Raw genomic sequence first — 16,541 nt, 5'->3', positions numbered from 1 at the left:
GAAAAGTACATATATTATATATGCATGTATTGTATATGATGAATCTATGTATAAACTTTTTTCCCATGATTTTATATATATATTTAATATGTAATTTATATTTGTGTAATTAATAGAAAAAAAGAAGGAGAAGGGATATAATATTAAATAAAGAAAGAAAAAGAAAAAAAGGATGGTTTCTTAAAGTCAACCGTAAATATTAAAATTAAATAATCAACAATCAATTAGCATTGCGGAAAAGAAACTTTTAACATACACAATAATAACCATACAACATAATATAAACATAAATAAAATAAATGGCGCGCGCTTTAAATGTTCTAGTTATATCAAAACATTTATTATGTGTAATTTATTATAATTATATTATAATTATATATTACATATTATAAACTTATTATATATTAAAGAAAATTCATTAAGAACACATTTTATTCGTTGATTATATAATTTAGTGGCGGAGAATACTTTAATAACAATTTAATTTCACCGTTAAAACGGTAACGATTTCGCTGTAATAGCGAAAAACTGTTTCTCCGCGCAGTTAAATAAAGGGCAACGTGACTGTGGAAGATATGGGTGTACTTTAAAGTTCCAACCAAGACAAGAGAGAGAGAGAGAGAGCCAACGTCAACGTAATTCTCGCATGCAACGCTTGTTGCCGTTGTGTAAACGCAAGAAACAACGCGATCAATCTCGTGCGGTTCGCCGGCGATCAATCCGCGGTTCGTTTCGCCGAAGCACGAAAACCGACAGCGCGACACCGGGCTGGGCTGCCCGGTCTCTTCCGTGTTTTCGTTTGACCCTTCGCTCAAACTGACGGTACTTCACGATCGTCCATCAGTCAGGCGAACACCCCGAATTCTTTTACGAGCACAGAAGCGGAGATTACACTGTGAATTTTCTTTTTTCTTTTCTTTCTTTTTTTCTTTTTACGCGCGATCTCGTCGTAAAAGCGCACCGAAAAGACCTGAAGTAATGGCTCTTTAACTATCCGGAGTCAGACTCCACTGGGCATTTTTAAAGTTAACATTGTTGGTTCAGGCGGTTAAGAAACAATTGTTTTTTTTTTTTTTTTTTTTTTTTCGTTACACCATCGCGCGCAGTTTTAACTTATTTCAAAGATCTTAAAGTTTCAACGAATCGATAAAAACTGGAAGAACTAAATACAGATGCATCGAAAAGCTGCGACTGTATAATTTTTTTTTTTTTTTTTCATTTAAAACTTTAAAAGACTTGCGACATAAGCAGGATATATAATGTAAATGTGTTTATTCGTCTCTGTCTACTTGTGTTATGTAGTATCATGTCAAACATCGTAGTTAATTCGTATGTTTACGTCGTACAGTTATTCTTGCGGTGCTTTAAAGCACGAACCCGAGCGTTTGTTACTATTTCGTTCCTCGACTCTTGTAGCGCAAACGTGGCTTTTAATAAGAGGATTTGCTTGTGATACAAAGGGCTATTGTTCCCAGAGCTATTATCAACTTACAGGACTTCCGAGCGCGCGCTACGTGGCAATTTGCGCTGCGTATTAAAAATTATCCGTTAATATTTTGAGCTTTCTTGCAACGCCCATAAAAACGGTACAATTAATTTTTATCTGACGCGCAATTTTTGCGCTGCTTTTCAACGAAGATACTTCCATATAAAATGGGGCGTACAAAGAATTAATATTCTCTTTGTTGTGAAATTATTAATATACATGACTCCTTTTTTGAGAAAAATCTAATAATATTATTTAAAGAAATTTTTTTTTTTAATATCATGTGTCCCTTTGATATATTATTCGATGAACGAAATATATAACAAATCTTGTAAATAATATTATTTAATTCATGTTAAAAATTAAACATTAATATGCGCAAATAATACGTGCATATGTTTATTTACGTAAATGTATTTATCTCTCTTTTTTTCTGTTAGAAGGAGCTTTTCAAACATAATTTAACACAATAAGAAGAATAAGGTAGAGATAAAAGAGCGAGGATGATAACGGCTCAATGCAGCGCAATTAGGTTCACTTCATTAGGACTAATTAACATCACAGCATTCCCACGAGAACACGCTGCAACACGAGCAGGAATTAAAAAGCATTCGCATAAACGGCTTATATTTTAATACGCAAATCTATTTCGGCTCATAATCTGGGCGCAGCAGCCCCGTGCTTTTTTAATTAAGTCGTCTCATCGAGTCGCCCTGCTTGACTTTCTCACCCTGCTTATGAAGTTATTACATAAGAAAAAGCCGAGAGAACAAAAACGCGACGACGGTAACGGCGACTATCTTTCCGCAGCCTTTTAAAATCCACGGTAAATGTTTAATCAGTTAATATCGGAAAACGCGTTATGGCATCTGTGACATATAGACATCGGTATCGGTTTCCCTTCTTGTTTTTTTTTTTTTTTCACAAGCTTGAACGACAAAAGCGAGAAAGAGAGAAAATGAGCGAGAAAAGAGGAGAGAGAGAGAGGAAATATTTGCAGAATCACCAAGGCTACTCCATAGCTTTCGCTGGTCATATTTTATCACTATCTACCCTTCTTACACTACGCTACCCTCTTCTATTACTGTACGTTACACTATGTGGCAAGCAATGGCCACCAGGAAGAGGGGCAGTTAATATATATAATATATTTGCACAGGTATTTCCCGATAATTAAACCAAATGAGCAAGCTTCACGAGTCAATTTCATAGCAAAATATATAAGGAAAGAATTTGTACGCGATGACAATAGCTGCGGCAAAAATATGCTGGCGATTCTGACAAAAAGGGTACTTAAGTCTATTCACCACCATATAATTCTGTTCCGTTTTTATTAAAGCGGATACGCTCGTCTGGGCTTTTTCCCTTCGTCAAAGCGACGAAATACCACCACGAGGTTAATTTCACAATGAAATATGCCGCGGTAACCGCTTAATGCGCATTGCGATTCTCACAGGACGATTTTCTTTTGTGACAATAGTAGTTACCGTCCGCTCGGTGGCGAATTTACTTTCGACAATTGTTAGTCTCTGCTTCAAAACTGGAATCGTTTATCATTTATTCCAAGAGGCAAAGTACAAAATTATCCGTAGCATAAGCAAACAAAGAGCAAACGAACTACAAATCGCGACGTATAAGTGAAGAAAACAGTAAGCATTTAAACACATAAATAAGCATACGAGAAAAAAGCATAATATAATGTGTGTAATCTAAAAAAATAAAGTAAGAAGTAAAACATATTTTACACACATGGATATATATGAGATTATGTTTCGTTATAATTTTTGTGACGTAGATAATTAAAACTAAAAATTATTATTAATAAAAAAGTTATAAATATATTAATAAATATTGAAATATTAATTATCTAAGTATAATAAATTTGTATTATTAAAATTTCGAATTCTTCATTTGTCGACTTTTTAACACAAACATGTAATTTTTCTAAAGTACCAAGACAATATCCATTTCTAAGAGAACACAAATGTACTTTTGTTTACTATATTGTTTTCTTCTTTGCGCGAAATTTTTCTAAAAGCAAGCTTTCTTGAAACAATTGTGCAACTTCTTCTATTCTCCAAACGACATTGCACGCGTGTATAAGAATTTCACGTTATCGTATAAAAAAAAAAAGAAATAAAAATAGTCGGTTATAGTCAAGTGAAAAGTACAGATTTTTTCGGATTGCGAAGCGCTCTTGCTTCCTTATGACGATTGCACATTCGCAAGAATTGAAGATTCTTCGTAGAACATTAAATAAATCTGTCGCGTGAACTTGCGAACGAGATTTTCGATATTCGTTGGCAAAATCATGATTTTCTTATTGAAGACGAAAATTACATATTATAGATATTACATATTCAAAAAGTAAAACCATTTTTTTTTAAAGAAACTTGCAAAATTCGGAATATATATTTATGTGTGTAGATGAGTTTTAAAATAAATTTTCTTCCCAAGATCATTTCACTATGATAAGTCAGATTGAAATTTGTACATAAAATAAAAGGAAGGAGAGAAGTGTCATCGATTCTTCCATCACTATTTTTCTTGATTTTTCACGACGTTTCTTGTACTTGCTCTACCTGGCGTCGAAACAAAAATATCCGGCGCGCATTTGCGCGGAAACGTGCAATTTTACGGGTCGCGGCTCACCCCGTGTGTGTCGCGACTCGTCCAGCCCCTCTCGCGAAGCGGTGCGAGGATTGCGAAGCTGAAAATCAGCCGGTATCGACCGCATCCTTTTCTCCCTTGAACCACATTCCGCCGAGTGTCTCGGGAACAGAATAGCTTTGATGGCTTTCGTAGCTCGTTTGACTCCCGCGCGCGCAATGCTCTCCACCAAGCTCGCACGTACGTTTGAATTATAACTCGCGCGTGCGACGAGTTCGCAATAATCGTGACCGTTTTATCGCCACTATACAGGTCACCCGTATATAGCGAAGTGTGTCCCGGAAGGGTGCAACAAACCCTGCACGAGCGGGGAGTTTTGCGAATCGGAAGAACCATGAATTTATATCGCAAAATAAACTAGCATCGATACTTGGTATTGGCAAATGGACAAAGTTCATAAATGTGTTATATTCAATTATTTGAAAATAAATCGGATTTTTTTAAACATGCCAGTATCCACGCGAAATTCAAAATCCTGTGCATTATTTGACTTTATGCGGTTCGGGTTGCATCCACGAGATGGAAAGTCTGAGTCGTAAAATTCCGGCCGACGCTCTGCAATTTGTACGTCACCCTGTGGGCCGGCACTTAAAAGTTTACCGAAGAAAACCTGCACTCGGGCACTCATTCGCCAAACTTGGAGCGTATGAAGACGCGTTTTCCGAACAGACATCCCAGGTCCTTTTACGATGCACTCCGTCCAAAGACGTAGTGTCAATCGTCCGCTATTCTAGTTTCACGCCAGCCTGCTCGGTGGTTTACGACAGAGACACCGGGGCTTTTAAGTATTAAAATTTCCAAGGGGGGTTGCCTCCACTCAACGTTTCTCCCTCGCGCACTTTCCCCTTTTTTCCGGGCATCGACGCGGAATTTCTCCCTCGTGGTTCACCGCTGAGAGAAATTGCGCTACGACTGGAAGGATCTAGCACGTTAAAACATAATCAGGCATTACGGTCAGGCAGGGCGCGATAAAGCTAACGCGCGGGGGCGAGAGAACCGAGAGCGGATAATTACGTAAATACGATAGCGGCAGCATTACTTATGCGTCGGGTGTAAGAGAGATTTATAGCGCATCGTGCCACTGCACCGCATGTCTGATGAAATTAAAAGTCTCCCCGTCCCGTCGTCGTAACATTTAAACACGCTACGGGTTCAATTGAAAATAAGGGATTACCTCCAACATTTATAAATATAATTTTTCTCACTAATTATCCATTATAATAATATATAATACATGCATCTTAATGTTCGATTCTAATAAAAAGAAATACAGTTTACTGTGATTGCCTCTCGTGCGACAAACATTTTTTGACATAATACATAGGACCAATTTTTTTCTTTATATTTTGTTTAAATTAAGACTAACGCGGTTGTCGTTTCTTCTTTCATTTCGCGTTTTTTTTTTTCTCTTAATTCACGCGGCAACCACTTTCTCGCAATACTTTTTAAGCATTGCCAGACGCAGCTAATTATAAAACGTAGAACGACGTCCAACCGTAGCGACACTTGTCAAATAAAGAAATTAAATAATAATAATAATAATAATAATAATAATAATTTGTCCACGCGTTACATCTTCTCTTTCGATATCATATTCACGCACAAGTTTTTTATTTGAAATTATGTTATACGTTGTTTTATGCGACATACATAGGATTTTCACTTTTGCGTGCGCGCCACACATGCGTTTGACACATTAGTCAGCCTTTAACCAAAATTGGCTATATTAATACTGAACAAATACAAATTACAAATGTATTTTCAATAAATTGGCCAATTCATGTGCTAAATATTGTGAACGATAAAATGATACGCAAACTAGAATACAAATCTTCAATTATGATTAATGATATTCTAATATCTTATCTAATTGGAAATCTATCAAAAAATGTAAGATAAATTTTTATCAAAATAGTCCATTCTAAATATTCAAGATGATCCACTTTCCTACCCTCATTATTTTTCAACGATATTTTTCTTTAGCGAACAAAATTTAAAACTAATTTTTTAAATTTATGAAGTATGTCAAAATATCTAAAGATAAATTGTAATTATTGATCTTACGTCATTTGCTGAGGATTTCTAATTTTAGTAGAAACACACTTGAGGATTACAACAAAACAAAAATGTTAAGAAAAATTAATCGTACAAGTTTATCACATCATGCACGGGCATGATACTGCGAGGCATTCCATGCAAAAGCCCATTTCGTCGGTCGTTTGCTCTTCCCTTCCGTCGCATCAACTAGCGAAGCAATATACAGTTTCGCTATGTATCTGGCAGTTACAACTTTCGAATTGCATGGGCTATGACTTGTACACGAGGGAAAGGGATCGTGACTTAGGTGTCACACGTTGGGCGCAGCGCATCTCGTGAATTATTGCGACTGAACTAGTCACGAAAGGTAAATCGTTGATAGCTGAGAGAGCTATCCGACTCCTCTGAGAGAGGGAACGTTACTTTTATACTACTACATAGCCCGTCTCGTTGCATAGCCAGTGAGAGGACGGCCTGGCCAATTAGATTACGCGAGGGTGAATAGCAAGATACAGACGTGCAATCCGGAGAAGAGTGCTACGAATGCAAGAATGCATTTGCAGATGGACATGGAGCCCGAGGCGGCCCATAGAAATTTCTCTACTTTCATGGATAAGCGAGAAAAGAACCGTGCACCGGTCATAAATATTTACTTGCCTGGTCGATCAAATTTCGCCAAGAACGGGTTATACACGGCCATTTTTAAATGAGAGTTAAAAATGGCAAGTTTTTTTTTATACTTTCATACAAGAATCGTTATCGTTGAAAAATTTATCACGAAAAATCAGATAATAATTACAACGGAAATAGAAACGCCAATTAAACCGATTAAGAAATATACATTTATTCGTACATATATGTATAATATTTAATATGGCGCGCAGAAAACTCTATTTCACGAAACGGATTTAATTCGCGTGATATAAAATGTAAAACGTATTTTCGAAAATAGACTCGTCACATCGGATTAACAAAAGATCCCAAGTATAAATTTCAAAAGTACGCTTCTCAGAATGTTCTACTGCAAAAATGAAACAATCGCTTTTCCAAAATTAAGAAGCCCCTTAGATGGATTATTTAACGTCTCGGCAGAATAAACTGTAGAGCAGAGTAGCTCAAAGATGTTCTCTCGCGTGTACACGTCGTGGCGCAGTGTGCACGAGGCGAATAAACTCGTCCGAGCGTGTCACACGTTTCATGAAAGATGCACGAGCGCATATTGTATTAGGGTACACATCCGCTTAAAATAACGCGCTACCCCGGGCTTTTTTCGCGGCGTAAGGGCGCGATATCCGGAGGAGGGAAAGAGCATGACATCTGAGCATGCAAATCCGCACAAGTGCCGCTCTCTCGGTGGAAAAGTTCGCGAGGAGAGAGAAAGCTATCTCAACGGAAAACGATCAATCCCCGCTCTTTAACGCGCTTAAATCGAACATCCATCCGTTTTTCTTCCGCGCCCGTAAAAACGTGGGATTTGACGTACGCGTCACCGCCGGCCTCTTGTCATCTGGCACGCGACGTTCATAACACAATTGAACCACTTTCCTATTAATGGATTATTATCATGGTTTCTTCATTAAACCGCGATTATATCTCTATAAAATAATATTTAAAAAATAGAGGTCACGCTTTCTTCTTTCAATATATTTAATATATTGAAATATTTATTTAAACTTATAACACTTTCTTCTTTTTGCAATTTTTTACATTTTGCATTCTCTGTCGGAGAATCTGAAGGAAGAAGAGTATTTCCGAAAAATGTAGATGCACAACTCGGTAAATTAATGAGTTTGTTGAGCACGGCCGTATTATTTCATTCTGTGATACAACGAGCGTGCCGTCGTCGTTAATTCTCGTTTGCGTTACGACGGCATGGCAGGATGCAAGCGCCAATGTCGCGTGCATGCGTGCGTGCGTGCTTACCTAAGTTCGTGCGAACGGCGGCAGCTTTAACGTACTCCCTCGTGTCAGTATTAAACTTGCAACCAAACCACGGGGAGAAAAGAGGCCGGAAGGGAAAGAGGGTTGTACCGACGCGACACACAGGGTGCAGGATGCAACGAGGAAGAGGGGCCCTCTGGCTGGTGCACCAGCCGCAACCTGGCTGCTTGGCAGCCAGGGGCAACTGCCGAGCTATGTTTATTGCACACAACCCAGTTTGTAAAGCCCACTTTAAATGGAAATAACGTGCCTCCTTCCTTCCTTCCTTCCTTCCTTCTCTCTCTCTCTCTCTCTCTCTCTCTCTCTCTCTCTCTCTCTCTCTCTCTCTCTCTCTCTCTCTCTCTCTCTCTCTCTTTCTCTTTCTCTTTCTCTCTCGATCCCTGTTCCTCTATTGCGGAAACAAAAGTTTTCACGTTCGAGGCGACCGCGCCGGTGCTCCTGCAGCTGCAGCTGCATCTAAGTTCGACCGGCGTGGCTCTGCTATCTGTCTTCGCGATAAACTGAAGAGACTAATTGAGAAAGGAAGCATATATGCGCGAATATATCGTTTATACAAATTTCATATATAAACATGTAAGATGCAGCTGGGCGTTTCAAATTTCTTTCTTATCTTTAAAAAAAAATGGAATCGATTAAAAATTAGTTTATTATCATTTAATTTATATGATATAAGAATAGAGATAAAAATAGAAAATATATTCAAATTTTTTCTTTCTTATCTGCAAGAGCAAGCTTGTAGTTTATTTCCGTTAGATTGAGAATTAGAGATCCGTGTGTATATCTCTTTATGCGAAACGGTTTCCGGCTGACGCAATTTTACGTATTTTATGTATTGTAAGTTGCATGTCGTTATGTCGGGGTATTATGGTGAATTTCGCAGAAAATGTAATATTGCAGTCGGATGCCGCGACGAGGTTGTCGGGGAACGGTAATCCAGCAACCGGCACTCCACCTCCGTTCCGTATCAAAAAACGTCTGTGCATTTGTTTGCGAAAAGTAAATTGAAGAGCGGTTATAACTGATAAAAAATTTCGCAATTCAAAATCAAATAATCGCGAAGTCATCACCGTAACAATGTAAGCTTTTCTTTCCCTGCCTTCTATTCTTCTTCGATTCTAATAACTTTTTCCTCACAATTTTTGCACTACAATAGCATATCTGAGATTTTTAGCTTTTCGTGACTTTTTTTTGACAAGATTAACATTTCATATATATGCACAGAAAAAAAGGAAGTATCAAATCAAAACTTACATACTCATATAAACGCGTTATTAATTTATAATCTTCTTAGAAGAATTTAAAAATCTTAAATTTCAACAATATTATATAATCTTATTTCAATACTACAATTGTCATTTGAAGAATAAAATAATTATTTTTACTCTAAAAAAATTATAATCTTCGATTTGAACATTCAGAAAGAAAATTATTCTTAAATAACAAAAATATATATATTTTTTTTAGTTGAACTATATAAAATGTCTTTATCCAAGCAAATTTTCATTATTTAACGCAATACAATCTCATTTCAAGATTTACATTTTAAAATTAAAAATATTGTCAATGTAAGAGAATATTCTTTTTTTCTATGTATGGACATTTTTTCAATTTTTACGCCAATTAGATTCTTATAATAATACACGTGGATTTAATCATCACGACGTAATGCGATTCTGAGATGTGAGGAAGCTGCCGACCATGACGGCTGCTGTCAGAATAGCAAAAATGTGTTAATATCGTTTGCTCACCGCATCGCTTTAATTACTTTAACAATTCTATAACACGCTAATTGTTTTGCAAGTATTACAGTTGCTAGTTTTCATAAGATCGCGTGCTTTAATTGTAGCAATTGCATTAAACTTTGTTTGTTACTGCGATTTTTTCTTTACAAAAATGAAATTTTTTTCTCTGAAGCATGATTAAGTTCGCGAGCCTACAGAGAAGGAACGTAAAAGGACGTGAACTACAAAAGAACGTCACGACTTCTTCGCATGGAAAAAGAATCTTTTTAGGTCGCAGTCCATGTTATCATCGCGTGCATGGTCGACGGAATATTTGCACAAATATTTCCAAACGCGCGCGTTTTGCACAACGTCAAAAAATCTTGAAGAGTACTTCTAAGTACGCGTGCAAATTCATATTTATGTTACATTTTAATCATGTGCAACGTGATCCCTTACATTTTGCAAGTTAGTCGATCACGTTATAATGGCGAACGCGACGAAAATCGATAAACAGCGCAGTCTGAAAGCGCTTTTTGAAAAGAGTGTTCGAGGAAAATTATTTTAGCGGAACTTTTCTGCAAGAAAGTAATTATAAAATAATGGCCGGTGGCCAAAGTCTTGCTTCATAATTAGCAGACAGGCACGATGATTAAAAAGTTGCATCTCCGCTGGAATAGCTCTTTCTTTATAATTTGGATCTCTTTGCGAGGGCCTCTTTATATTCAATTTGAATAGTATCTAATATTAAATGACTCATTTCTTCACAGTAGAATGAGCTTTCACCGGAGAACGGTCATCTTTTGCCACGAAACTTTGATTTCCTTTGCTATTCGCACGACTAGCGAGTATTCGTAAAAATTAATCAAGCTGACCGTCAAGCGGCAGGAAAGTATAATCCGGGAGCAAAGAGTTAACATGTCGCGAGACGTTTCCGGAAAAAAAACACAGGCCCACATATGCATTAACCGTGAACGTTGCAGGTGCTCGCGACGTTAATAAAAATACAGTGCGACTTTTGTAATCCGAAAGCTATGATAATCCAAACAAGTTTTTCAAATCTATATGTATACATTGAGAATTATTATAAAATATCGCGATTTACATTTAAATTTACCTTTTTCAGCGTGTCACACAAATTGATAAAAATGTACGAGATATATTTTTTATTAATTTTTTTTTCACAAATATCGTTCAATTATTTTAGAATCGGTTTTATCCAATCAGACTTAAACACCAAGAACGAAGAAAGTTATAAAAAAAAAATAAAATAAACTTTGTGTCGCATAAATGATAATATCAAATGAAACATTAACCTATATTCGATTTTGCTTGAGTTTTACTTTAACAAGACTTAATATTAACAGATATGTATATTTTAGAGAATTATAAAATATTGCAATTTACATTTAAATTTACTTTTTTTTTCAACGTGTCACACAAATTGATAAAAATATATGAGATATATTTTTTATTAATTTTTATTCACAAATATCGTTCAGTTATTTTAAAATCGGTTTTAACCAATCAGTCTTGAACGCTAAAGAAACAAGTTATCAGAAATAACAAAAAAATTGAAAAAAATAAACTTTGTGGTGCATAAATGGTAATATCAATCAAATAAAACACATTAGTCTATATTCGATTTTACCTGATTTTTTTTTTACCAAGCTAAGATTAACAGATATATGTATTAAATTCTATCAGTGAAACATACTAATAAAAATTGAAAATTTTTTGCAAACAATGTTGGTTTTTCTGATTTGAACAGATTTATATTTTTCATTTAATTTGAAACGAGCTTTAACAGATTTGTAATTTGAAGATTATTATTATGCAAGACTATTCGCGCGCAAAATAAATCTTCATGTTTGTGTCATGCTTATCTATTGTTCTTATTTTTTTCAGGTAAGTTTGCCTATCCATGAGGAGCACATGTAGTGTGTATTATCCTACATACTTGGTGTATGGTAAGTAATCCTTATTTACATGAAGTGCATTGAATTTCAAAGGCTTTTCAAGGCCGGGTTTTAGAAATGCAAAGCAGAGATAGAGTAAATTCTTAATATAATTTCAAAGGTTTTTACCACACAAATTTGTAACGTAAAAATTACATACTGAAAATAATGAAAATTTCTGATAAACGTAAATCTTTCTCCACATTTTTCACTAAAGAAATCTATGATTCGCGGGTCATTTATTCATCATGTATTCGTAATTTCACTAGATTCCAAATATTTTATATACATAATTTTTGTCGATAAAAAAACACTTAGGGTAATTCAGACGACTTTAATTAGGGATTAACGCGTGCTCTTTTGCTTTAATATACGAGATGTCAGCGAATCATTGTACGACAACTATCCCAAGAAAGAAACGATGCCGCGATCAAAGTATCGAGGGGGTAAAATTCACCCGGGTCCTTCTTTTTCCTCCTACATTTCCATTCCGGTTTATAACACGCGTGCGGCTCGAAGATATGGTCATTCAAGGCATTAAGAAGATTCTCATAATCCAAATCACACAGGTGAGGCGTCTACTCGGCCGCGAATTGGATATTCAACCTAATTCCCGCGCGGTGAGAACCGTAATGTAACTCCACTTAATTCCCAATCGGCTTAACCTACATGCAACGCTACCATTTGACGCTATTCGAACTCCCCTTCCATTCGGGAATACGCAGAAATACTTAAGAAGCATGTAAGCGAGTATGTTAGTCCCTCTCTGTTTGACAATCAGAAATTACAGACGCTCCCCCATCCCCCTGCATCATTCCTGTCACTGCGCCGCGTTGACAGAGGGGCGTACGTTCGTGAAATTTTGTTTGCGATTTCTTTCGTTTTTCTTTCGTTTTTCTTTCGTTTTCCGCTCAAAGTTCGCTCCTTTATTTGAGGAGGGATTTCAGGTGTTCCGTTGTGTGTGCACGAAAGAACCAACGGGATAACCGAGTTTACGATGCAAATTCCGGCAATATTTCACATCCGACAGTCGAACAGATATTTGCAATCCGTTGCTCCGTTATTTATTTACCGGGTGGGGATATGAGGGAAAAAGTATACCTGGAGCTTCCTGCACCAGCCATTCGTGAATAACGAAGTGCGGATTGGGGGCAACCTAGAGGGTAGGTTGAGTGGAGGAGGAGGGGGGGGGGAGGGGAACGGAGAGCGTACGATGAATGAATAGAGCGGAAATACGGACAACGTTATAGCGTTGTGGGGGCACAAATGTTGGTGCTGTTTCGTTGGAAATGGAATTAACGTCTCTTTATCGAAAAAGAGAGTTTTCTCGAATCCCGAGGGGAATGAACCGGGTAATTAAATTCGCGATAGTTCATCGGCTGCTGGCTGCTTTCGAATTATTTGATTATAGTGGACCGCTATTGCCACATCTCTCGTTAGCCATATGTCGGCTGCAACGCGTTCGATGGAACGATGATAAAGCAAGAAGAATAAGTAAAGTACTCACCGTTCGTCGAACTTTATTTGTCGAGCACCATTTCTCATCATCAGAAGCTACGGAGCGTTGTTTATACGAGGGACGAATTGCTCGGGTTTCGCGAAAATTGCGAGAATTGCGAGGGTTGCAGCGTTGATTTCTGTAACAGATTTTCCAAAGTAATTGTAAATTATTTTTCAACAAGAATTAAGATACAGTTGAGCGATTGAAATTGGTTTTAAATATTCGAAAAATAATTCAGATATTTTAAATAATATATTCCTCTATTTAAAATTAAACATGAAGAAAATTTTCTATCTAAAAGCCATCAAAAGTGAGACGGAACGAAAACAATCTCGTGTGAGAGATAATTCTCTCGGCATAATTTTCAACAATTGAATTCAACGATGTTACGCATGCTGAATCACATTAGGCTCGCGAGGAAAATTAAGTCCGCAGTTTCCGCATGTGGACGACATATATATATATTACACGTGGGCGGTACATCAAAGAACGCCAATGTGGGACTTCCATTAAGAGCAATGCCGTTACCGTGTAACAACGTCCGCTATCGGAAACGCGCGCGCTGTTACACGATTTCTCTCACGCGGAAACTTTGAGCGACAAACCGCAAGGGTTTATGTCATCGATGCCCGCGGCCAGGAATAATGTAGGCAGGAGTAATTAACCTTACCAAAGTTTCCTCGTGTCGATATAATTGATAAACTTGTCAATTTAAATTATATCCTTCGGTTCAAATTCTAAATATTTTCATACTTAATCCTTTCATCTTTCCGCGCGCAAAAGTTTATCTCTCTTTAATTATGTCCCGAAAGAAATATGTAACACGATGATATTTATACAAAAAATATTCGTGGGGGACGAGCGTTGTAGAAATTTCCCGAAATTTGTTCCGTCGGGTTCTGTCGCTCGTGTCGTATTTTCCGGTAACAGCTGGAACTCGACGACGATCTTCCGGCAAAGTTCGTGGGTAGACGGGTTAGCTAGCACAAAGTTGGTCGTTCCCTTCTTATCGCACGGCAACGATAAGTTTCAGTTAGGTCAGCGGGGGATAATCCGTAATAGGAAGGGGGTACACATACATATATATATATATACATATATATATACGGTGATATGTATATATGTATATAACGCGACGCGGTGATATAACATAAGATTCGGAATGGCGGACGACGTTGCATGCGCGACATAAATCATTAAGTTAGTGGTTCCTCGCATATCTGGCCGCTTTACGGAGAACGCGGCGACGCCGACGTGTCGCCCCTTTTGCGTTGTTCCTTTTGCAAAGCGAAAGAGAGAGAGAGAGAGAGAGAGAGAGAGAGAGAGAGAGAGAGAGAAAGAGAGAGCTTTGCCGGACCGCACTTCGTTTCTATTTTTACGTCGTTAGCCGCGAGCGAGTCCGATATCGCGACTTAGTGCACCGTTCCATTATGCGTGAAATTTATTATGCACCCGCCGTATCTCGCGTACCGGAAGACCGGAAAAGCTCGATAGCGGGATGACCCGGAGAATCGATGATTAAAAGCTTATGGGTGTTTGTAAAGCACGCGATTAAAATTCTATAGTATTTCCGAGGAGGCTGAGTATAAATGAAAAAGAATTCAAAAATATATATACTTTTCCTTCGTATTTTTCCTTCGTCGTGTAAAAGTTTGCCTTATAAGAAAATTATATTCTCTGTTAATGAAATTGAAAAAAAAAAAAGTATAATTCAAAATAACTTTCATACAAAAATCGTAATTATGTTAAGAATTGAATATCTTTATTATATCGAATGTGTAATATATACGTTTGTAATTTTAAATAAAATATAACAATTAAATAAGCGTAGAAATAAAAAGAAAACTTTCTCCATTTTTGAAAATGTCTCTAAATTTAGAAGAGAGAAGAGTTACTATAATTTTGTTATTATAATTTTGCAAACATTAGAAAATATTCTCTGAGCTCTGAGACAAGTTCAGATAATATAAAAGACAGCAATATAATGATCAAGCCATTTTAATAAATAATACATTTTCTCTGTCTTTTTTTCTTTGGTAATTGATTTGCGGCATAACTGCAACAATGCGTTTCTCAATAATTCGATCTCTATTCATAAAGATTTTCAGTATATCGATTTTCGAATCCGTTCAGTTAAACTTGCAATCGATCTCGAGATTGAATTAATAGCTTCAATTAAAGATTTATTTTTATCGACGCGAGAGCGCATAATTGTCATTACACTATTCTATCTTACATTGACGCTATGGGAGCTACTGTTGAGACGCGGCATCGCAAATTTTACAACGTGTCCTCGTGTCGTACAGATCGAGTGGGCGTAATAGCAATGTCGTGTTAATTAGAACCCGGTACATTCTCGCTCTCAAACACCACTAGCGAGCGTTGGTTAATTCCACTTTGGTCGTTTGCCGAGTCGCTGTCTTCACCGTTATAAACATGTATCAATGCCGCGATATGCCGCGAATTGATTGACAATTCTCTCGTCATCGATATGGAGCGACATGTCATCTTTTTAACATATTCGTAGAATAATAGAAAATATAAAATCTAATCTTACATTTATTTTTAATAATTAGTTTTGTCCGCGATTTAATCTTTTATCTATTTATTTATTTAAAAAACAATTGTATTGATCAATTTAAAAACTACGAAACAATGAAGAAATTTATTTTTCAAATAAATATTAATGTACAAGATAACATATGTTTTAGTTTTTAAAATGCAACGAAAATAAAGATAAATTAATTTTTTAATATATTCTGGGAGTAAAAATAATACATTTAAATTTTGTAATCAAAATACGTCTTAGTATGTTCAACTTTATTCATTTAACTGCGAGAGGGAAAGCTACAAAATTGACTGTTGTTGCTTCTAAATCAATATGCGGAAAATTCGTATCAAGGCGATGTGTGCCGCAACTAGTTAGATACCGGTTATATAACGTTGGTTACATATGCATTTTATAGGATTAACAAGTTACACAAGTGAATTGTTCGACGGCACGACGTCCCGTTAAATTATTCTACAGCATCCTGCCGCCATTATTCCTAAGTCAGTTAATCCAGCATCCGTTTCGTCAGGACCATTGAGTTCACTAAATTTTTCACTCTCGCTAAACAGAATTCCTATTTTATGATGATTCTAAAAGACCCAACGAGATTTTTTTATGAGATTTATTCGAGATTTATTGAAATGAAGACTAATATCACTATAGTGTAATGTAGTAT

At 36.6% G+C, this 16,541-nt stretch overlaps 1 protein-coding gene across 5 annotated transcripts in view; it reads left to right on the top strand.

The window, feature by feature from the left end:
* Tsp26a (Tetraspanin 26A) overlaps positions 1–16,541 on the top strand; it is a 109,887-nt gene that overhangs the window by 32,584 nt on the left and 60,762 nt on the right. The window contains exon 2 of one of the 5 annotated variants that reach the window (XM_072909689.1): positions 11,764–11,825. The exons of the other annotated variants lie outside the window; for them this stretch is intronic. Coding sequence (XP_072765790.1) covers positions 11,823–11,825 — 3 coding nt within the window. The 5' untranslated portion in view covers positions 11,764–11,822. The remainder of the gene's footprint in view (positions 1–11,763; positions 11,826–16,541) is intronic. 5 annotated transcript variants of the gene reach the window in all.

This window comes from Anoplolepis gracilipes, chromosome 17 (assembly GCF_047496725.1).
Source record: "Anoplolepis gracilipes chromosome 17, ASM4749672v1, whole genome shotgun sequence".
Taxonomy (NCBI): domain Eukaryota; kingdom Metazoa; phylum Arthropoda; class Insecta; order Hymenoptera; family Formicidae; genus Anoplolepis; species Anoplolepis gracilipes.
The sequence above is the reverse complement of the archived record's forward strand: the minus strand, read 5'-3'. Positions and strand labels throughout refer to the sequence as shown.